Source organism: Empidonax traillii, unplaced genomic scaffold (genome assembly GCF_003031625.1).
Source record: "Empidonax traillii isolate 1590-97213 ecotype Southwest subspecies unplaced genomic scaffold, ASM303162v1 scaffold377:size560545, whole genome shotgun sequence".
NCBI classification, from domain to species: Eukaryota; Metazoa; Chordata; class Aves; order Passeriformes; family Tyrannidae; genus Empidonax; species Empidonax traillii.
The window spans coordinates 64,210-86,363 of record NW_020955570.1 but is presented as its reverse complement, the minus strand read 5'-3'; the positions used below and the strand labels follow the sequence as shown (position 1 = coordinate 86,363).

At 39.1% G+C, this 22,154-nt stretch overlaps 2 protein-coding genes across 3 annotated transcripts in view; one reads left to right on the top strand and one right to left on the bottom strand.

Annotated features, from left to right (window-relative positions):
* REV3L (REV3 like, DNA directed polymerase zeta catalytic subunit) overlaps positions 1 to 16,064 on the top strand; it is a 119,362-nt gene extending 103,298 nt beyond the window's left edge. For both annotated transcript variants that reach the window (XM_027893056.1, XM_027893055.1), the window contains exons 23-32: positions 1,748 to 1,992; positions 3,012 to 3,120; positions 3,925 to 4,131; positions 4,791 to 4,900; positions 5,901 to 6,015; positions 7,767 to 7,904; positions 8,905 to 9,095; positions 10,105 to 10,351; positions 12,349 to 12,558; positions 14,894 to 16,064. In XM_027893056.1, coding sequence (XP_027748857.1) covers positions 1,748 to 1,992; positions 3,012 to 3,120; positions 3,925 to 4,131; positions 4,791 to 4,900; positions 5,901 to 6,015; positions 7,767 to 7,904; positions 8,905 to 9,095; positions 10,105 to 10,351; positions 12,349 to 12,558; positions 14,894 to 15,034 — 1,713 coding nt within the window. In that variant the 3' untranslated portion in view covers positions 15,035 to 16,064. The remainder of the gene's footprint in view (positions 1 to 1,747; positions 1,993 to 3,011; positions 3,121 to 3,924; positions 4,132 to 4,790; positions 4,901 to 5,900; positions 6,016 to 7,766; positions 7,905 to 8,904; positions 9,096 to 10,104; positions 10,352 to 12,348; positions 12,559 to 14,893) is intronic.
* Positions 16,065 to 20,073: 4,009 nt separating this feature from the next.
* MFSD4B (major facilitator superfamily domain containing 4B) overlaps positions 20,074 to 22,154 on the bottom strand; it is a 7,900-nt gene continuing 5,819 nt past the window's right edge. Inside the window, exon 4 of the mRNA XM_027893054.1 lies at positions 20,074 to 22,068. Coding sequence (XP_027748855.1) covers positions 20,816 to 22,068 — 1,253 coding nt within the window. The 3' untranslated portion in view covers positions 20,074 to 20,815. The remainder of the gene's footprint in view (positions 22,069 to 22,154) is intronic.

Sequence of the window (22,154 nt, the reverse complement as noted above, 5' to 3'; positions counted from 1 at the left end):
CTTCCATGTAGACAAAATGGTATTGAATATGTTCTAAGTGACATTTCCTATGAAGCAGACCTCTGGGTGAGATTTGACAGTAAGACAAGAAGGGTTCTGGCTTTTTAAAGTACGTGTCATGCAAGATGTGTGTGGTTCTGTTATTTTGAAAGTAGCATCAGAGAGAAAGGGAGAAGGACAGAGTGAGAGCTACTGTTTCTTTGAGACCCCGGCAATCTCCAGTACTTCCAAAGGCTTTCCTTGTCCAGGTTCTGAGTGACTAGACTAACTCAACTGTTGTCGTGGCTTCATGTGAGACATGAACAGCAGCTGAAACAAGGCAGCTACTCTCTCATATGTTACAGCTCTTATGTTGTCATCTTCTTTCCTACCATACTACTTCTCCTACAGTCTTTCTGCTTTCTAAAAAACAGCTGACCAAAACTGATTTTTGTTTTTTTTGCCAACTTCTATGGACAGAAAGACAACTTAAAGAGTAATGTCCTAAGTAGATACCATGGTTGTAAGCCGGGCAGATATGGGAGTGTCTAAAGCTGCAGTTTCCATGACAATTCAGTCCAATTAAAAAACTTTTGCCAGCTTTTTTCCTTTGACTGCAATTGTTCATGTCATCTCTTGACCCAGTGAAGGTTCTTGTTGGTCTTGCTGGTAATGGCCCTCTGTTTGTGGGGGAGTGGGGAGCAGGCAGGCAGGCCCCCGCAGCAGAGCCATGGTGGCATTCAGCAGGTATTTGCCAGTTTATCTCCCTGATTTACCATGTTATCAGAAAATCACCACTCTCGGAGCAAGGGAAGAGAAATGCACAGCTAGGGACAGGGAGTGTGGGACCGGCATACTGCCAACATAGATGTGCTTAAACTGTCATGATTGCAGCCCACAAAGACTGTTCTGCTTGTCATTTTCTCAAATGTCTGTGAGTGGGAGTGAGCAACAGAAGCATGCTGCATTTTCTATCCTGACTGTTCTTTTCTCTTCCCGTCTGTGCACCTATGTTCTGTTTCCACTGAAACTTTCTAGATCACAGAAATGGCAGTTGCAACAATTCCCAGTCACCCCAAATAATTTTTTTATTCACTCGGAAGAATCATCACTTCCTTTTATGAAGATATTCCTTTTCTTTTTAGCTGAAAGAGATTTTAAAATGGAATAGCAATAAGATTTCATATATTTTATTTTTCCATGTTTCTATCTCTCACTAAGTTTTACAGTAAGTTTTTAAAATATGTTTTTATTATTTTGTTGTATGAAGCCATCTTGAACATTTCATAGTAGACTAAACAAATCTAACAAGAGAGGGTCATAGGCATACAAATTATTAGTCAGATGATTGAAGAACTTGCCAGTTTTTGCACAGGAGTCAGCAGAGCTCATTTGAAAGAGCTTTAAACTCAATTTGAAGGGGGAAAGGGATAAAACCAGGCTCACAAGAGATAAGCCTGGGAGCATCACACAAGTGTATGAGAAACAGTGTCTTAGCAAAGTCTTTCAGTCTGCCGTCTCAGTGGAGGTAGGGGATGGAGATTTATGTGGCAGCAAAGACAAGAAGATTGTTAATGTGTTAGAAACCACAGATGTGCCTAAGAATGGTCATGTAGAGATTAGACCTTCCCCCCCCACCCCAAAAAAGGGGAAAAGGGATCGATAACTCAACTGAAGTGTATCTACAGCAATGCACACAGCTTGGGCAACAAACATGCTTGTTCTGCATTTTTGAAATCATAATGATTATATCCGAACTGTTTTGCAGTATCGTGTGGAGTCTGTGATGCTGCGTATTGCGAAGCCAATGAATTACATTGCTGTGACGCCCAGTGTCCAGCAGCGAGCTCAAATGAAAGCCCCACAGTGTGTTCCCTTAATAATGGAGCCAGAATCCCGCTTCTACAGCAATGCTGTTCTTGTCTTAGATTTCCAGTCATTATATCCTTCCATCGTGATAGCATACAACTACTGTTTTTCAACCTGCCTGGGACATGTTGAAAACTTAGGAAAGTAAGTTGTCCTTCTTTTCTCAAACTTTGATTCCATAGAGACTTTAATGTCTTTTCTAAGATACTGAGAACCCTTGGTTTTTACTGGAAAAAATGAGCAGGTATGAATAGCATCATTTTCTGTTACACAATAGGGGTGATAAAAATCTGGGTGCGTGCATAAGCATACATATATATATGTATATACGTACACATATACACATCAATATGTATTTTTAATTAAATATAGAATTAGACTGTGTTCTGTTAAAAAACCAACAGACAACTCTGTGTGTGTGTGTGTGTATGTGTGTGTGCGTGTGTGTGTGTACATACACTCTTGCATTATTGTGGTGATGCTGGTTTTTAATATTGCTTCAGAATAAGTTAATGTAGATCCACCACCTATCTTCAAAACTGGACAAGTACTATTCCTTAATAAATTATTGTAGTTCTTTTAACAGTTGTAGTTCACTCTGGTCTTAACTATTCAAAAGTAAAAGATACAATGAGTTATTCTCATGAATAGATGTGTAGCATCTTTTATTGAGCTTAACAGTTATTCTGTTAATTGGAAAAATTTCTCTTTATAATTACCTCTATAAAACAGTATTTTGAAGAATGGGAAGGCTCATATGGTAATTGCCAGATGTCACCATCAGCCTTTTAAGTTTCTGATTTAAAATTCTGAGTTTATAGGAAGAAAATCTGTGGAATGTGGTACTTAGTAAACATGAATGGTTTCCATAGGGCATTACTGGATGAATACGTGCCTCCACTAACTCAGCATTTGGAAATAATTCATTAACATAGAACAGACTTGATAAATTATGCGTGCATTGGAATTTAGCCATTTATTAGTACTTTATTCCTAGAGCCTTTTGCATGTGGCTAAGAAATATGAAATGATGTTATGTTTGTTTATACCTGTTTATTCTGTCCTTGCCGGCATTATCAGCATTTCAGTGTGAGCTGATGCTGTTGCTTGATTGGGCTGTAAATTAATGACTTGCCTTCATATATAAATTTTCTCTTTATTAGATATGATGCTTTCAAATTCGGCTGTACATCTCTCAGAGTACCTCCTGACTTACTTTACCAGATTAGGCATGATATCACAGTGTCACCCAGTGGAGTAGCTTTTGTCAAGGTAATTATACTAGTGCTCTTTGACAGGTGTTTTCTCTCCCTGTTGGCTGTGTAGCTTAAGGTCAAATTGATATTGTAGTTTATACTTTGTTACATTAAGAGCAGACAGAAAGGGGAGGTTCAATCTCCCATTTCCCAGTGTTTTTTGATATTTGTCAAAGCATTAAACTTCTGGCAGTTCAGGAAGTAAAATGTCATCTTTAGTAGCTTATTTCATCTATAATTAAACTGTATTTTAGATGTGTAGTTTGGGGATCAAACAGTAATTATCTGTGTGTAACACTTCATTCTTCTTCTGCCTGCAGAATGCTTTCCTAGAAAAAGAGTCATGGTTTGGGAGATGAAACTCCCTGACTGTTATTCTCATTTTGTATTCTACTGGCTGATTTGTAATGGGTATGGCCTGGAGTTCTTACAAATAGTTAGCCAATCACCAGCATATGTGTATTTAATGGAAAACAAAAAACTTAAAGTAAAGAATATTTGCAGAATTTTTAAATGACAATATTCCTTCAACATATAATATTTTGAGCATTAGTCCCATTTTAATTAATAAGATTATCTGAACATTGCATTAGCAGGGCTGATGGAAACAACAAAAAGCTTTTTACTCTGCCCTTAAGAGCTTTGCCTGTATTCTAAGTTTCTTGTATTATTTGTGGGAAAAGCCAAGCTGTTGGCAGCCATCTTACTAGTTAATTTGTCTTTCTGACAGAAGTTAACTAACAGTTCTGGGTTTTGATTTTACTGCTACCTGTTTAGGTTAGGCTTTTAAACATTTTTTTCTTTGTTCCCTTTGTGGCAGCCTTCAGTAAGGAAGGGTGTGCTGCCGAGGATGCTGGAAGAAATCTTGAAGACTAGGATAATGGTCAAACAGTCAATGAAGGCTTATAAGCATGACAAGGCTGTGACTCGAATGCTTGAAGCTCGTCAGTTGGGTCTGAAGTATATTGCTAATTTTACATTTGGTTATACAGCTGCTAATTTTTCTGGAAGAATGCCATGCATTGAGGTAAGGGTTACAAATAAAACTGTATAAAAAATGTGGGAAAAGTACTAGTCAGATAACATATTAGTATTATTATTATTATTATTTGAAACATACTTAAACTAAATACCTTTAGAAAAGCTGTTTTTATTTGTAATACTACAAATCAGGAACTTAAAATTTATTTGTTTATTTTATTTATTTTGAAAAGAAATGTCTTTTTTTTTTTTTCCCATAAAGAGCATTTGAAGTTGACATTTCTGTAGAACTATCTCTGAAGGTGGATTGGATTAAAGTTCTAATAGTGGAAATAAAATAAAACATTGTAGCTATTTCATAGTCTTCAGAGGAATCAACAGAATCCAAAAACTAGAGAAAATGGTCCAAAGCAGTCTTGTCTTGCTTCTTACACTTTAATATGTCTAAAGATGTTTGAACAAAATTTTTCTTTATTTTAATTTGTAATAATTTTTGGTCATTATTCCTTCAATTCTTGTTATTTTGGGGTAATTTAGGCAATGTTTTTATTTCTTAGATGCATTTAAACCATTAAATAATTACTATATTGTCTCAATATAGTAATTTTCATATACAAATCAAAGACAATTAGGCTATGCTTACCATGAGCTCGTATTTGGTTTAACAGTAGAATAAAGCTTTTTAATCTGTCTTTAACTTTGCAGATTGGAGATAGCATTGTCCACAAAGCCAGAGAAACATTGGAGCGTGCCATTAAACTGGTGAATGATACAAAAAAATGGGGTGCTCATGTTGTGTATGGTGATACAGACAGGTAATTAATGGTCTGCTTCTTATAATGTTTTAAAATCATAGTAGTTCTTTGTAGATAGATTTTTCTTTTGTCTCAAAAAGAGAATGTATGATGCTGACAAGAGTACATGGACCCTCTTTGGATGTTGCTTACTGTCTTGCAGAATATGCAAAGTAAATAATATACAGTTTTCTCAAGTTTCTATAGGACTCTTAGAACTTGAAAGGTTACCTTTCTTTTGAAAATTATCTGGAACAGAAAGAGGGGGGGAGATAATATTTTTTCAGTTGTGAATTAAATATAAATCTAATTTTCCAAATTACTATTTTGTGCCCATTTCTCATGTTGCTTTTATTTTAGAAAATAGAGTATTTTTAACATAGTAGGCATTGCCCCTTGAGGAAGGCACTATTTTAAGCTTCAAAAGTGGATACAATTCAGAAGCAGCCATCAGAGCATGCAAAGATATTATTAAGCTGCCTGAAATACATCATATAAATATGTCCCCTTTCTCAGTCAATCTTTCATCTAAATGATACCCATGCTTTAGGTATATCCATCTCTCTTCAACACTCAGATAATTTTTCAGCCATTAGGAAACAAAGCTTGTCTGGATGTCCTTCTGTAACAACATTGAATCCAGTGACTGATTTCAGCTTGATTTGATAAAAGACTTGAAATTTCAAGGATATTGAATTCATAGTAGTTTAATTTAAAAAAATTCTTGAGGAAAGGAAGTAAAATCCTATTCCTTTCTTTCCTGGGAACTCAAGTTTTGCAGTGCCTGGGAGTGGTTGTGTTCCCTGCCTCAGCAGCTAGTCACATCATTTGTCAGGCCTTTGGCACTCCTCTGTCATACTGCACACTGAAATTTCTCAGATTTTTGGCTTTTCTAGCTGAAGGAAGGGAGTGCAATTGATGACAAAATCCCTGCCTTGCTACCCAGCAAACTATAGTTTATAATTTTCAGGAACCACGTTGAACAGATTTCCACTTATTTCCTATGTCTGATTTCTTGTAGCATGTTTGTACTCTTGAAAGGAGCCACAAAGGAGCAGTCTTTTAAGATTGGTCAAGAAATTGCTGAAGCTGTAACAGCAACAAACCCCAAACCTGTTAAACTGAAGTTTGAAAAGGTAAAAGGAAAATACTTTGCTTTGAGTATGCTGGGTGAAAACACTGTTATTAAAAAAAAAAAAAAAAGTGAAGATAAAAAGGTCTTTCTGGGCCCTAATGTAGAATAAGGATATACAACAGTCATGTACTGTAATGTTTCTTTGGGTATATATTGCAAGCTCCTTAATGCCTCAGGGACCTTGTCAGAGGAGCACATCAACAACAAAAAGAAATATTCCTACTTTAACATCAGGATGCACGGTGACCTGTTGTGCTGGCAGCATCAGGCAGTTTGAAATTTTTGTCTCACCAGTTTTTGGAAACGTCTCCCTCGGTTTGGCATTTCTGATTTCCTTTTATGACAAGGTAACCCCCCCTAGTTAATCAAGGGAAGCCAGCTGATGTAAACTTTTTGGATTTCAGCAAAGCTTTCAGTACTGTCTCTCACAGGATCCTTCTGGAAAAAATGCCCAGCACACAGCTGGATAAACACATCGTGTGGTGGGAGAGCAGTTGGCTCATGGGTCGAGCACAGGGTAACAGTGAATGGGGTGACATCAGACTGGTAACCTGTCACTAGTGGGGTCCACAGGGCTCCGTCTTTGGCCCTGTGCACTTCAACATCTTCACAAATTACTTGAATGGAGGATATTTTCAAAGTACATACCTGACTCAACAAGTTCAGTCAGAATTTGTAAGCAAATTGCCATTTTCCATGGAAAATACAGTATAAAAATATTAGCAAGAAAAGTCAGGATTCCTTTAGAAGGCACGGCATTTTTCTGTCACTGAGTGATGCTCAGGGACCCTTTCCTCTTTGAGGCATTTCTCTGTCATTAAGGTGAAGGATTAATTGGCCAGAAAATAAATCACTAGGTGCAAGGATACACTTGAGAAGATACCTGAGTGCTTCACTTTTAAGTGCCCTTCTTCACCTGTGGGTCAAAATACTGAATACACTTTCTAGAGTAGCTTCCTAGCATAGGAACAGGAAAATGCCTCAAAGCCATAGAATCTGTTCAGAAAGATAGGACACCTATGTGCAGGACCCTCTTCAGCCTGAGGCAATCTAAACCCACTGCTCCTTCTTCAACAAGAGCCAGGAAGATGTGGTGTTACCCTAATAACACCGAAAAGAAATCATTCTCCATTCATTCATTTTAAACTGGTCAAGGAATACTTACAAAATCAAAAATGAAATAAGAGGTTGGAGAAAACAAACAAAGGAGAACATTACCCTAAAAATCCATTCATGAGAAAACCATTCTCCAAGCATAGGCATTAAGAAAGCATACTTTCCCCAGATGGAGATAATAACTGATTTTTGGCACCTCCTAATTGGATAAAGCTTGAAAACAGAAAGTTCTAAGCACTACCTTTCCTGGGAACATTTTCTTCTCTGATGTTTAAAACGAATTTGCCATAATAAGAAAGAAAGATAATGGAGAGATAATGGAGTTACATTAGAAATGGTGACAGGTACAATGCAAAAAAATAAGGGTACTTGCAACAATTTATACTGTCAATTTTCATCTGAGCTTCAGGTAGATGAAATATAAAATGATTTAAGAATGGCGCTCCAGAGAATCCCAGCTTCCTCAACTGTCCTTTAACAGTCCTTTGATCTAGTTTATCAGTTTTAATGATTTAACAAAAAAACCAAAAACACAGCAACAAAGCAAAGTATTTCTTAGGAAACCCTCTATGTTCAAAGCCACTTTATATTCTTAACACATGCCAGATTAGACTATCTTCTTTCTAAACATTTCAGGTCTACTTGCCATGTGTCCTGCAAACTAAGAAGAGGTACGTGGGTTACATGTATGAAACACTGGACCAGAAGGATCCAGTATTTGATGCAAAAGGCATAGAGACAGTCCGAAGGGACTCCTGTCCTGCTGTTTCCAAGGTAAAATGTTCATAGATTTCTTCCTGAGTGAAATTATAGTATTCTCTTATTTCATTTTGTGATTATTCTTGCTCAGAGTTCCTAGTCCTATTGAGTTGTCTGACTTCATCTGTTTTTCCAATATGAACAATTTGAAAGATAAATTGATCTTTCACAGCATTACAAGGACTTGCATTTTATATTATTTCATCACCTAAAAAAAACATAAAAAGCCCTTGACCCATGTAAGTTCTCTAAAAGACCATTCTTGATCCAGTTCACTTTAATGGGAAGTATTAACTCCCAGGTCAGAGAGACACTGATAAACCTGCTAAATAGCTCACTAATATAAATCTGGTTTAGCTAAGAATTCATTTAAAATAAGCTTTCTTACCTCTTTATTTGAAGCTGTGTATTGGGAGGCTGTAAAGAAATGGCTTCTCTTATTAACCAGATTAAAACAATTTTATGCCAGTAAGATAGGTAACCATATAGGAGGATTTACTGCTCTTTTTTGCTTCTCTCTTTTTTTTTTTTTTTTTTTTTTTTTTTTTTTTTTTTTTTTTTTTTTTTTTTTTTTTTTTTTTTTTTTTTTTTTTTTTTTTTTTTTTTTTTTTTTTTTTTTTTTTTTTTTTTTTTGTTTTTTGTTTTGTTTTGTTTTGTTTGTTTGTTTGTTTGCTGAGGTGGTCAGAAAGTCATGGCAAAATTTTTTAGATGACAGGGAAAAACATCGCATACTCTGGAAAACCTCTGTAGTTGCTGAAACAGTCTTAGTGCTGGAGTATGGTTGATGTCATGAAAGATATGTCAAACTGAGGAAAAAGTTGTCTGGTGATGTGTTTACGAATGTCCTTGAGTGGAAGTGATTGCAACTTATTGTCATATTAACATTCTAGTTCACCACTGGTACTTTTTCTGAGCAGTGTATTTATATTTCTGTATAATTTACTGAATAAATTGGAATTAGTTGTTTTTACTTAAACATACATGGTTCTCTCATCTTTCTCATTTGGTTAAAAAGATACTTGAGTGTTCTATCAAGCTGCTGTTTGAAACACGGGACATAAGTCAGATCAAGCAGTATGTTCAGAATCAATGCATGAAGCTACTGGAAGGAAAAGCCAGCATGCAAGATTTTATCTTTGCAAAAGAGTACAGAGGGAGCTCAGCTTACAGACCTGGAGCCTGTGTACCTGCCCTGGAAATCACCAGGTAATGAGATTAAGAAGTGCTAATCATTGATATTTTTTATCTTGACCTTTGTGCTGACAAGTTATGGGGAGGAGATCATAAGTATTTTTTATCTTGATCTTTGTACTGATACATTATGAGTAGATCATTGATATTTGTTCTCTTGACCTTTATACTGTCAGGTTATGGGTAGCAGTGAGGTCTCTCCTTCAGATACTGTTGCATGAGATGGTCCTAGAAAGCCATTTCATAGTCCTGGAAGCAGCCACACATATTCAAGAGCAGAATCTTGTCCGGATGTTGTTTACAGTGTGTTCACTTCTGTTACTTATCTTTTGGGTTTTGTGTAAGGCCTTAACTCTCCACCTGTCACAGATATTAGAGATGATAAAAATTGTAATAGTGATGTCTCTCAGTGCTGTGAAAGGCATTACCAGGCATAATTTTTCATTTTTAAAAGTGTACCTTACTTAAAGTTAATATTTCATCCCACTGATAATGTTTATTAGTGATAAATAGTGTGAGCTGGTACATTTTGCCACCTTGCTTAATATAAAAGGTCTTCCAATTAAGCTATGCTTTTTTAGTAAAATAAAATCCAAGTCCAAACTGAATTGTCCTTTGCTTTCTGAGCAAAGGACAATTCAATTTGAAGCAGGTATCAATCTACTGAGCAAGCAGTCTCAGAAAGCAAAGGACAATTTGACCAGAAAGCAAATTCTAGTTGAGCTCTTTTTAGTTCTCTGGCTCCTCTTTATAAAAATATTTCTTTAAGGAAGGGGTAACTAAAAAGCAACCTGCATGCAAATCCAAGTGACATGAAAGAGAATGTGTCTTTAGGGCACGTGTTCCAAGTTCTAAAATTTAGATCTGATCACAAGATAGATTAAAAATGAAACAGTTTGGTCCTGAGCTTCATAGTAGACATTAGCTTCAGTCATCTGGAAAGCAACTGATACAATCAGATGGGGAAGCTTACAACCAAATGGATTTGCCTCTGGATGCATTATAAAGGCTATTTTTTAAACAGGAGAATGCTTGCCTATGACCGTCGCTCTGAACCACGGGTCGGGGAGCGAGTGCCCTACGTCATTGTGTACGGCATGCCCGGCCTGCCCCTGATACAGCTGGTGAGGAGGCCCATCGAAGTCCTGCAGGATCCCAACCTGAGGCTGAACGCCACGTACTATATCACCAAACAGATCCTGCCCCCGCTTGCCAGGGTGTTCTCGCTTATCGGCATAGACGTCTTCAGCTGGTACCACGAGTTGCCACGGGTAAATGTTTTCAAACAGTTAACAAGTGCAGTGCATCTGTACGGGGTTTGGCTTCACTGTGACTTTTAATGGAATGAGGTTTATATGAGGCAACAGCAAAGAGTATTTTACGAAGCAGTGTTTGATGCTCAAACATGCACTCCTGATTCTTAGATCTTCTGTGTGTCTTTTTCACTTAGTAAATCAATTTTTTCAGCCTGCTGTTCTGTGCATCGTTGATCACAGTCATATTCTGTTTTCTGACCGCTTCCATAGTTTATGAGAATGTTTCACTGTGACTGTATATTTTTAGCAGTGTGTCTGTATGCATCTGTTTAGCATAAGAGATGTTGGAAATCCTATTTTCCAAAAAGTTCTGAAGATCCTTCTTCTGTATAAAAAATGTGGTATGCCCCAGCAGCAGGAAAACTTCAAAGACTTGTATCACTAGAAATTTTAAAATAATTATTTCCAAACCTGGCTTTCCTGAAAGTTAAAAAGTCATTGGGATGCAGGAAGAGAAGTGTTAGATAGCTGGATTTTAGTTTGTGATACCCCTGACAAAAAGGGGATAGCAAAAGACAGTGTATATGTGTTACTCTGCTCAGTATGGACTTCAGCAACATAGTAGTACCTCATGTTTCCCAATGCAGACTTTTAATGTAGCCTTGACTGACTTCAATTCTTCTTTTCTCTCTCTACTTTTCCAATGGCATTGTCACAGTCACCAATAAGCTGCTCTGAAAAGGTAAAAAGAGCCCTGGCTTTCTGCAAGGCCAGGGAGCACCAAGGAAGTCACAGGGAGCAGAGTAGCAGGAGAGCCAAGGGTAGCACAAAGCTTAAGTCATGCAGCAACAGGAGCAAGTGTAGAGAACGAACTTCCCTGGGTGACGGGGCAGTGGTGGAGCCTTGTCCAAGGAAATCAGAGCATGAACTAGTGCCATGGACCAAGAACCATGGCAGCTCTGTGACCAGGACTGCACCAGCACAGAAACTCTTAAGGCGGGCAGAATCTGGAAGGCAATCACTGGGGCTGCAGACAGGGCATGTTTGGATGTCAATCAGATCAGCAGCTAAAAAAGGAACAACTGCAGGAGGTGGAGTTTGAGTTGAGATCAGGAGTTTAGCATGTGACTGAGGATTTCTTTGGTTACTGTTTCTCTTCTCTGGTGAGATTCCCTGTTAAATGTAGATGTGGGCTCTATTCACCTATGATGGTTCGGATTTGGTTCCCTGCTAAATGCCCAACCTTCCTGTAGCAGCCCCTCTCTCCCCCCTTTTCTACTTCCCTCAGGGCAAAGGAAAAAAAATTATGCGAATTGAAGAATCCAAAAACCAAACTAGTTATATAAAAAATATATTTTATGTATCTTACAGTTAAGATGCTATGTACACAGCACAGGGAATCCAAACACCCACCCCCCCCCCCCGAAGGGATAGGGAAAGGGGAAAAAGGGACAAAAGGAAACAAAAAGGGACACCGAATAGATATGCGCAATCAAACCCGAGAACTAGTAAAATAACTAGTAAAACAAATCTCACTACGTTTCTTAGAAAGCAGGATTGGCAGACACTGCCAGCACTCTTCAAACTTCCACGTGGCAAGTTAGTGGATGCTGCAGGCCTCAGCCTTAGATAAGCGAGACTAATGCAGGGACTCACTGTTCCTAAACTTCGGCAGAAGAGAAGAAGAACGAAGGCCGCTCCTCACCTCTTGTTTATACCATGATTTACGTAAAAATCGTATGGAATACTGGGAACACTGCCCCTTCCTTGGTTACAAACTGGTAACCAGGGAAGGCCTAGATTAAAACCACCACATCACCTCAGGGCCAATGCTGCACAATGCTGCACTCTTCTGCGTGATGCAATCCACATTCATAATTTGTGTATGAACCCTGCAGGCTATCTTGTACCTTCTTATTCCTTAAAAAAACAAAAAACAACTATGTAATCTAGAAGTAAGGCAAGCTGCTCTCTTGAAAGTTCATTACCTCTTAAAATATTTTCCTTAACAGATTCAGAAGGCTGCCTCAGCTGCCCGCACTGAGCTAGAAGGACGCAAAGGCACCATCTCCCAATATTTCACAACCTTACACTGTCCTGTGTGTGATGAACTGACCCAGTATGGGATCTGTAATAAATGCAGAAGTCAGCCACAGCATGTGGCAGTGATTCTCAACCAAGAAATCCGAGAGTTGGAGCGTAAGCAAGAACAGCTGGTCAAGGTATGATTAAAGCATTGTCATATGTCTGTCAGCAAAAGACAGGGGCTGAAATTTCAAAGCGGGGTGTTACTGAATGCTCACAACAGAAATGGGAAGTACAGTCCGGGTGTTAAATGCACTGCAGTGTGTTTGCTTTTCCCATTGTTGTCACAGGCAGCATAGCAGCTCTGACTCTCCTTAGCTTTGCGTAAAACTGAAGACAAAGAGGGGCTCAGAACAGAAGACGCTTTTCTCATTTTCTTCTTTCTTTTAAGATCATCTTGTATGGTTTGTAGGTGCCTTTTTATAATGACAGTGATGGAGAGCTGTGACAGTATGTAAGAGTCACCTTTTTTGCATTAAAATAATGGATGATGCTCTAGTAACAAAAACGTTTGTGCCAGAAAATTTATTTATTTATATGTATAACATGGATGTGTTTTAGCTTGGAGGTTTTTTTGTTACCTTTCCTCTCCATAGGAATTTTCCAAGCTGTTTTTTCTCTTGAACTAGAAGTCAATTAAGAGGGTAGCTGACTGTGCTTGTGAATATATGATGGCAAAACACAGTGAAAACATGCATACCCTCACCTAATTTTCATACTGTTGTATTTTATAATTAATAAATATATTGGTTAAAGTTTATTTTTAGCACTAACCCATGAACGCTTTTAAAGACTTGTCTGAATTTCAGGGACATAACCATTCCTGTAGTTTAAGCATTGATTTAGTAGGTTCTCATGGGATTGTTCTAAACCCACTGTAATTCACTATTCACTATATTGCATTATTAAGGTGTGGACTTCTTGCTGTATTTTGTAATATTTGCCCTGCACTGTAAATGGCAGTAAGTAAGGAGATGCATGTTCTGCAGTTTTCCTGTGGTACTCTGAATCTTCTACATTACTCTTGTTCTGGAATAAATCAGAACTTGGCAAATGGGTCCAGCTCCACAGAAGGATCAGTGGATTTGATTAGAACATTCTCTTGTCTCTGCAACAGCTCAGCAAGGCCTAGGATCCTGATCCAGTCAGTGTTTGATGTCTCTGTAAGAACATCTTTCTTATTTTAATATGAAGGCACATATATCCTTCACAGCCTAAATGTTTGGCCCTCTGTAATGATAAACATGCTGGAGCCAGCAGAAAATTACTTTAAAAATTATGTGCTGTAGATTAAGACCATAGACTTCTCCCCTCAATGCGAACTGAATTTAGAACGTGCCTCAAGTACCATTTAGTTTGGTCCCTTGCATTTGAACCAGCCACAGCCTCTTTCAAAAGAACTAGGGCAGACATACTGTTTAAATCCTGTTCCTTTTGGCCATGGTTGCAGGCCAGAGGACTGGTACCCTCTGAGCATGTGGGACTTGACCAAGAGGGGCTGCTCCTCTCTGGCTTTGGTCAGTCTGAGTTTCTGGTCTGCAGGTCTGGCTTGAGAGGGTGCTGGTTCCCAAATAATTTTAACATGGAAAGAGGAAAAAGAATTAGTTTTAAGAGCAAAGTGATATAATTTTGGTTTGTTGTTCAAGCTATGCAACTGGTAGTATAACTGTAACATTTTAATGTTACAAAACACAGATGTGGTTGGAAGGAAACTTCTGAGGTTTTGGAAAAACCACTGGAGGTGACAAATGCTGCAAAAGATAAGAATAAAATAGCAAAGCAGGGGCCTTTAGTTTTCTGAAGGTAGCTACTATTGGAAAAACTGTGCCTGCTACTATTTTAGTCAATCTGGTATCTCACGTTAAAAGTACTTTCAAGGAGCATTAACAAGGAATTCCTTGAACAAGGAGAGCAGTACAACTTATGTGGCCTGTATATTCCTGTCTCGGGAGTGATTGACTCACTCTGATAGATAAAACTAATTGAAGCTTATTTTGAAACGAGTAATTTATTTAAAGTCCCTTTTCTCTGCAGAGGATAACTGCAGAGTAAGAGTTTTTTTCCCTAGGAAACTTTTATACAGGGTAAGTTTATCATGAATAGAACACTCCGTCCTGCTTAATCCACATAACATATTTACCTTGTTTTTTCAAGTACCACCATGTGCAAGTAGAATTTAATTAGCAGGATTTGAACCCAAGCTGTACAGTCCTTCTGTTGTTCTCTGCCCAGTTTAGAGTGGGTGATGCCTGCCAGCCACCCCACCCACGGCCAAATGAGCCGTCTGGCAGCAACGGGAGGGGCTGCAGCAGAGAAGGGAGTTCCTCTGGGTCCCCCTGCGTTGGGGAAAAGCTCAGTGCACTCAGGCTTTGCCTGTCCTGCTGATAGTCTTGACTTAGTAGTCCCAAGTGGTTTATGCCTTGCTTGTGTCATTTAAAATAATCTGGTTTGCTTTTTTTACATGTAATGTAGATATGCAAGAACTGTACAGGCTGCTTTGATCGACACATCCCGTGCGTCTCCCTCAACTGCCCAATACTCTTCAAGCTCTCCAGAGTAAGCAGAGAACTGTCAAAGGCACCATATCTTCGCCAGCTACTTGACCAGTTTTAAATGATCTGTGTTACAGGATTCCAGGTGCTATTTTTTTTTTCTTCAGTGTTTACCACACTAAGACTATTGTGCATGGTGCTTTTTCAATTTTCATCTAGTCCAGGATTTCCATTTTATCTGTTGGGTTTATTATCTGAAGAATAATGAACACTTACCATAACTAAATTTAGAAAAAAAAAAACAAACCCAACCCATTTGTTGATCTATGAATAGCTCACTTTTTAAGATGTACAAATTTCTTCTTCCTTTCATGTTTCTAACATACTGTTTTATAATGCTGATGTTGAAATAGCTCTGTGTAACATCTTGTAAATCCATTTCCAAGTAGAAGTCAAGTTTACTTCCCAGAGGAAGGAGCACTGAAAACCTCTTGAAACGATAAAACCATTTGTGTGTGTTCTTGAACTGTCAGTATCAAGACGTGTTACTTATATATTACCCATTCACTTTATAATTTTGTCTGCGAAATATTTTGTAAATACACTTTTTTACTTTTCAAACAACTGAGTAAAATAATGTGCAATGACTTTTATACAGATAATTTTAAAGTTGGTTGGTATATCTCCTCCTAAGTTTTGCTTGATTCCAAGTAGATTATTATTTGATCAAACTGTGCAAGCAGTAGTATCATGTGTAGCATTTTGAAACATCATTTTCTAAAAATTGCTGTCTTGCTTTAGCTATTAATGGGGCATTGTGAGGAACTGTGCAAAGACATTTTTGTTACAAACCTGTGGGACTGTTGCAATACTTTAAATATAAAATTTTATTCCATTTTTGCTTGTTTTGTATAGACATTTCTATTGCTTCTAAATATGCTTAAAATATTTTCTTTCCTTACGTACTGTACAGTTAAATCTTATTTGCCACCATCTTGATAAAATGTGTATTTAGAATATTTGTATAACTGTATAAAATGGAGAAGGAATTATGTGGTCAGTGCATTGTTTTCTAAACTGGAAATCATTTTGTTTTAGAAGTTAATAATGGAAACCATATTAAAGTTGAATAAAACAATATGGTAAAAAATTATATAGTTTTTTTTTAATGTTTACCCTCAGTTGCAGACACCTTTGTTTCCCTTGTCTGGCACACCCAGTAATATAAACAAGACTACTCAAATAAGAGTTAAGAATCCAGCTTAAACTTTAGGATCTAAAACCTCAGTAGCAATTCTTAGAGGCCTTCCCCAAACCAGAAGATAAATATTTCCAGTTTTCCATTAGTCAGAACAGGACTAAATTTTAAATTTAGAGTCCAGAGTAGCTTTGAAAAATAGACCAAAACTTTATTTACATCAAGGAACCTGAGTGCCTTCTCCAGATAGGAATTTATTACAGTCAAGACACAAGTCAGCCTGTTAAATTTCACATTATACAGTACAATGTAAAACCCACACCAAGCAGAATAAAAACTATTAAATATATAATGGAACATCCACAGATGGCAATGCACTTGTATGCAAAGTAGCTAAAAAAATAAACCATCAAGGCATAAAACTTTGCCTGCTCTTGCATTCAAGCATTGGTCGTGTAAAGAATAAAAGTGCAAATGCGAGGAGTGTGAGTGCTTGCCGTACATTCCAGTACTTGGCAGTTCTACGGAGATAAATAAAGTATTAAATAACACTTAACTGCAAAAGGTTACCTTTCACTCTGGAGCAGAGTGCTCATCTGCACATTCCTGGTTTTATGGACAAAAATAGGATTCTTATCAAATTCAGGTATCTAATCCTTGGATCGCAGCTCTCATCCTCAACAGAGAGATTAAATTTCTAGCATAAGCAGGGTTACAGTAACACAATACAGTTTGTTTCAAGTAGTTTCAACCCCTAACATGCAAGTATTTAAACTTTCTGGAGGGCCTGCAACTTAAAAGGCACTGTAAATAGATCCGCACTGTAAACAGACCCTCGCTAACTATATGCCAGGAAGCAACTTACTCGGAAAGGATATTAAACATGTGAAAACTAACACTCGCTGTCTAAAAACAAGCCTTGAGGAACACCAAATCCAAGAACAGGGGAAAGCTAAGCCTTCAACAATAAGGGTGCCTAGAATTGCTGTGAGCTGGACCCAGAAATGTTCTAGAACTTGTTTTAAACTTGAATGGCTTCAAAGATTTAATTTTCATTCAAGGACAGCTCCTGCTATTAAAAAGCAGGCTGGTTAGGGGATAAGGAGAACACTATGTGTCAGTACATCCCAGTTCGAGTTTGAGACGAGAATTAAGACCTTGAAGGCTCCGAGTCACGGCTAAGATGACTCTAAATTTATTTAGATGTCATTCAGACAAAGGTCTACAGGCATCAGTAGGACATGATTCTGCATGGTATCATTCAAGATAATTCTGCAAGTTCCATTTACAGCTACTACTTTTTGGATCTCTTATTTTTGGGAAAAGGCTGCTCTTATCTTGGCATTCCAGCCTGTCGCTCCATTCCTACTACACAGGCCTCCTGCATTTTAAGGGGGAAATGGGAATGAATTCAAGTTATGCAGTAATTAATCCAGGCAATTAAAAAAAAACAAAAATCTATGCTTTGGGCAAAATTTTTACATTTGTTGGGAAGACATTGGTCAGAAACACAAATAAGTGTGTGCATATACATAGTAAATAAGCTTCAAAAAGGTTACAAGGTATTTCCCAATGAAGTTTTGATTTAATTTTCTGGGATTTTTAGTACTCAATTATGTAAGACACGTAAACTATCCCTGAGAACAAGCTTATGTGCAGGACACTCCAATATGGAGATTCATCAAAAATTAGTGTATGAATTGAGGATTTTTAAAATCTTCCTGGTTGCCTGGTGTATTTCTTTAAATTATTTTCTTCTGGCAACAAGATCTCGGGTGTGGGGAAACTCCGTTACACTGACGTCAATGCAGGTAAAGCCCATGGATTGCAGCTGCAATGAGGAGCTGCCACAGAAGTTTCCATATTTTTCATTGTGTGTCCTGCACTTTCCCCCTCCCCATCCACCAGCGAGATTTGTCCTCCCTGCCAGCAAATACCGCCTGCTTTCCACACACACAGCAGTTCCTGCAGTGGGCAGGAGGAAAAATGGGAAAAGGAAAAATTATGAAATGCTCGCTGGATCTGCAGTCATTCCACATGTGCCTACCACACATTTGTTACCAGGGCAAACCAACTGAGCACACAAGGTCACACTGGCTCGCTCCTGTCACCTGCACCTAGGGCAGGACTTGGCCTGGAATTTAAAAGCATTTACCATCATTGTAAGCAAAGAAGAGAAATCCTGTGCCACAGGTGAAGCAAGGCCTCATTTTAAAGTGCAGGTTTATACATTGCACTGGAAAAATTGCCACAGGAGGAATCTGGCAAAACCACAATGGCATTTAAGTACCAATGGCAGGGGGAGAGGGACACCCTGCAACATGGGAAGATGCGAACAAAACAAAACAAAACAAGGCATTTTGGTGCAAGTTGATTCCAGCTGCTCACTAACTTCTCAGAAAAAAGCAAAAAAGCCATGCAATTCTAGGTTACACATTTGGAGGACAAGAGAGGGAGCAAAACCAAACCTGACATACAGGGAACATCTAAGGTTCTATGCTATGGTAGAATCATAGAATCAACCAGGTTGGAAAAGACTTCTGAGATCATCAAGTCCAACCCTTGATCCAACACCACTAGTGGTTACTAGACCATGGCACTAAGTGCCACATCCAGTCTCGTTTTAAAAACCTCCAGGGACAGTGAATCCACCACATCCCTGGGCAGCCCATTCCAGTGTCTGATTACTCTGTAAAAAATTTCTTCTTAATATCCAACCTAAACCTCCCCTGGCAGAACTTAAGCCCATGCCCTCTCGTCCTGCTGCTGGTTGCCTGGGAGAAGAGATCAACCCCCAGTTGGCTACAACCTCCTTTCAGGTAGTTGTAGAGACTGATGAGGTCTCCCCTGAGCCTCCTCCAGGCTAAACAACCCCAGCTCCCTTAGCTTCTCCTCACAGGACTTGTGCCCAAGTTCCCTCACGAGCCTTGTTGCTCTTCTCTGGACCCGCTCCAGCACCTCAATATCCTTCCTGAACTAAGGGGGCCAGAACTGGACACAGCACTCCAGGTGTGGCCTCACCAACGCAGAGTACAGGGGAAGGATCACTTCCCTGCTCCTGCTGATCACACTGTACCTGATCCAGGCCAGGATGCCATTGGCCTTCTTGGCCATGTGGGCACCTGTGTTACACCTAGAGCTCTTTCATTAGTAAATGAAACCCTTAGCAAGAAAAATACTAATAAAAGTGCATAGTTTAAAAAAAAACAAACATGAGCACACTCTGATCACCCAGCCTTAAAAAAAAAAAAAACAACACTTAAGAGTAATCTTGGCATTTGTCAACTTGAAACTCCAAATTTGTTGGGAAGCAGGTTTTGCCATTGGCTACTATTCCTTTTTTTTTCTTTGCCTCTTACAAGGGCTCACTGGTGTGACTGCTCCTGCCCGGGTCTTCCTCCTTAGCAGCAACGAACCTACACATGTAAGCCACAGCTTCTCTGCTAATGTCATCCCCCAAAGAAACCCAAATGGCACCAATCCCACTGGGCAGGAGCAAGTAGTCACACAGTACAACCAGAAACATTTGTCTCATTGATAATTCCCGCTCCTAAAATTTTCATTTTAACACATTACTTTGTGAAAGTCTTGGCACAGGAAGCCAGAGAAGTTGTTATAACCTTAATTTTAACAACTGGCTTAAAAATAACACATTCCTATGCCAATACTATATATTAAGTAATCTCTTTTAGCTAAAGGGAGCCAACAAGAAAGATGGAGAGGGACTTTTTACAAGGGCATGTAGTGACAGGACAAGGAGGAATTGATTCAAACTAAAAGAGAGTAGGTTTAGATTAGATATTAGGAAAAAATTCTTTGCAGTAATGGTGGTGAGGGACTGGAGCAGGTTGCCCAGAGAAGCCATGGATGCCCCATCCCTGGAAGTGTTCAAGGCCAGGCTAGATGGAGCTCTGAGCAAGTTGATCTAGTGGAAGCTGTCCCCACCCACAGCAGGGAGGTTGGAACTAAGTGATCTTTAAGATCCCTTCCAATATAAACCATTCTATGATTCTATGATAATTTTATCACCTTCCACATACATTTACTGATTTCAGTGGTAGTGCCATAATCAAAATCACAAATACTTTAGGTTATTTAGATAACTCACTGCTGTTGAATAAGTCAGAGTTGTGCATTAGAGCAGATTAACAATGACCCATTTTGTGCCTCTTCAGCCTAAACTGCTTTGAAGTGATCCAAAGGCATGGTTCCACTCCTAAGAAATAATTTCCATTTTTTTCTCATCTTGGTGATAAAACTAGGAATTTATATATTTTGCCAAAAGGTTATTCAATTTACAGCCGCTGGACATCACCTGAAATTTTAACTGATTTCCAGATCACACACAACTTTCAAATGCAATAAAAATATTCCTCTTTCACAAGGTAGGAAAGTTCAGCATCACAGATAACAGTTCTTCTCTCATGAAAATATTTTGTGACAAAGCACCTCGGACCTGCACCTTTCACCCATCCCAAAAAACTGAGTAGTCTGAGCAGTCCCCTTCTTTCCCAGTTATCACAGCATATCATACTCAGATGCATGCCTCACACTTAGAAAACATCTCTTAACATTTTAACAGTTTTGGCATAGCCTACACATTTATCATGCTACCCCATTCACATCACTGAGGACCTGCCCAGTCTGGGACACATCGCTGCAGGCTGAATTTCCATTTAAAAAAAGTGAGAGTCAGCTTTGACTTTAATCACTCTTCTCCCAGTCAACATTCCCATTTTGTCTCCCAGGGGAGCCACCAGTAACCACTGGAGAATCACCTGATACATTGTCCAGATGGGGCTGGAGAGTGACTTGGGCTGGAGAGTCCGCTGGTATCTTATGGGAGGTGTCTATCAGAGAGTTTTCGAGCTTGTCATTCATTTCTATTACCTCAAAGTCTGCTTTGTTCCACTCTCTCACATCCTCCTCATCGTCCTCATCCTCTTCATCCTCAGTAAGCCTTGAGTTTGACAACAAAGCTTTCTGGGTCTCACTGTCACTCACTTCTTTCAAGTCGTTCTCGAGGGGAGAGGTGGCCAATTTGTACATCACTGGGAAGAGTACAACTGTCATTACAGCAGACATGAAGGCAGTGTACATAACCACAGGAACGTGGTGAAACCTGCCTTGGAGATAGCCCACCACGCCAGGAATGCACATCTCGCCCAGCGCGGCGCCGATCACAAACAGAGAAGCCGATTTTCCTTCCACAACTGTGTACTGTTCTACCCAGGAAATGCCACTGGGGAAGACGGTGGCCATTGATGCTCCATACACGGCACTTCCCACCCACAGGGAGGCTCGGTAATGTGCAAAGAAGGCCAAGGCTGAAGAGGAGACAGCAGAGGCTACGAGACTCAGCGTGATCATGGTGCCAGGGTACAGGAAAGCAGCACCAAATATTGCCACTCCTCTGCAAGCAGCAAACGCACCCCAGAAGACAGAATTCAAAGCAGCTGCTTCACTTTCTGTCATCTCAGCAAAGACTATTGCATAAGTAAATACATAAGAGCCATAAGTGACCTCTGCTCCCACATAGAAAAGAAAGAATATGAACAGGAGACCAATTAGAACCCAGTGGTATTTGGCAAGCTTGCCCTTCTGCTGAGAAGTCTTTGATTTGTCACGAGCTGAGCTGCTCTTTGAATACAAAAAAAAAAGGAAGAGGGAAACTAAGAGAAGATAGGTCCCTATGACAACATAGGACCACAAAAAGTCTTCCTCAAGATGGTCTTGCAGTGCTGGTGTAGCTGATGCAGCCGATGCTGTCGGCACAGACTTCAGGACAGATTGGTTTGTCTTTTCAGCCACTGGACGTTCTTCAGATTTGGAACCTCTCAAAGCCATTTTAGCCAGGATCGGAGCCAGAAATGCACCGGCAGCAAAACTGAAGTGTAAAGCCTGCATGTGTGGCCCAGCCTCTGCTCCCCAGGTATTCAGTAGCAGTACATTGCCACCTGCAATTGGAGAGAGGAGGATTCGGTCATTTTAGTCTGAGACCAGATACTGTTTTAAAGACAAAAAAAAAAAAAAAAAAAAAAAA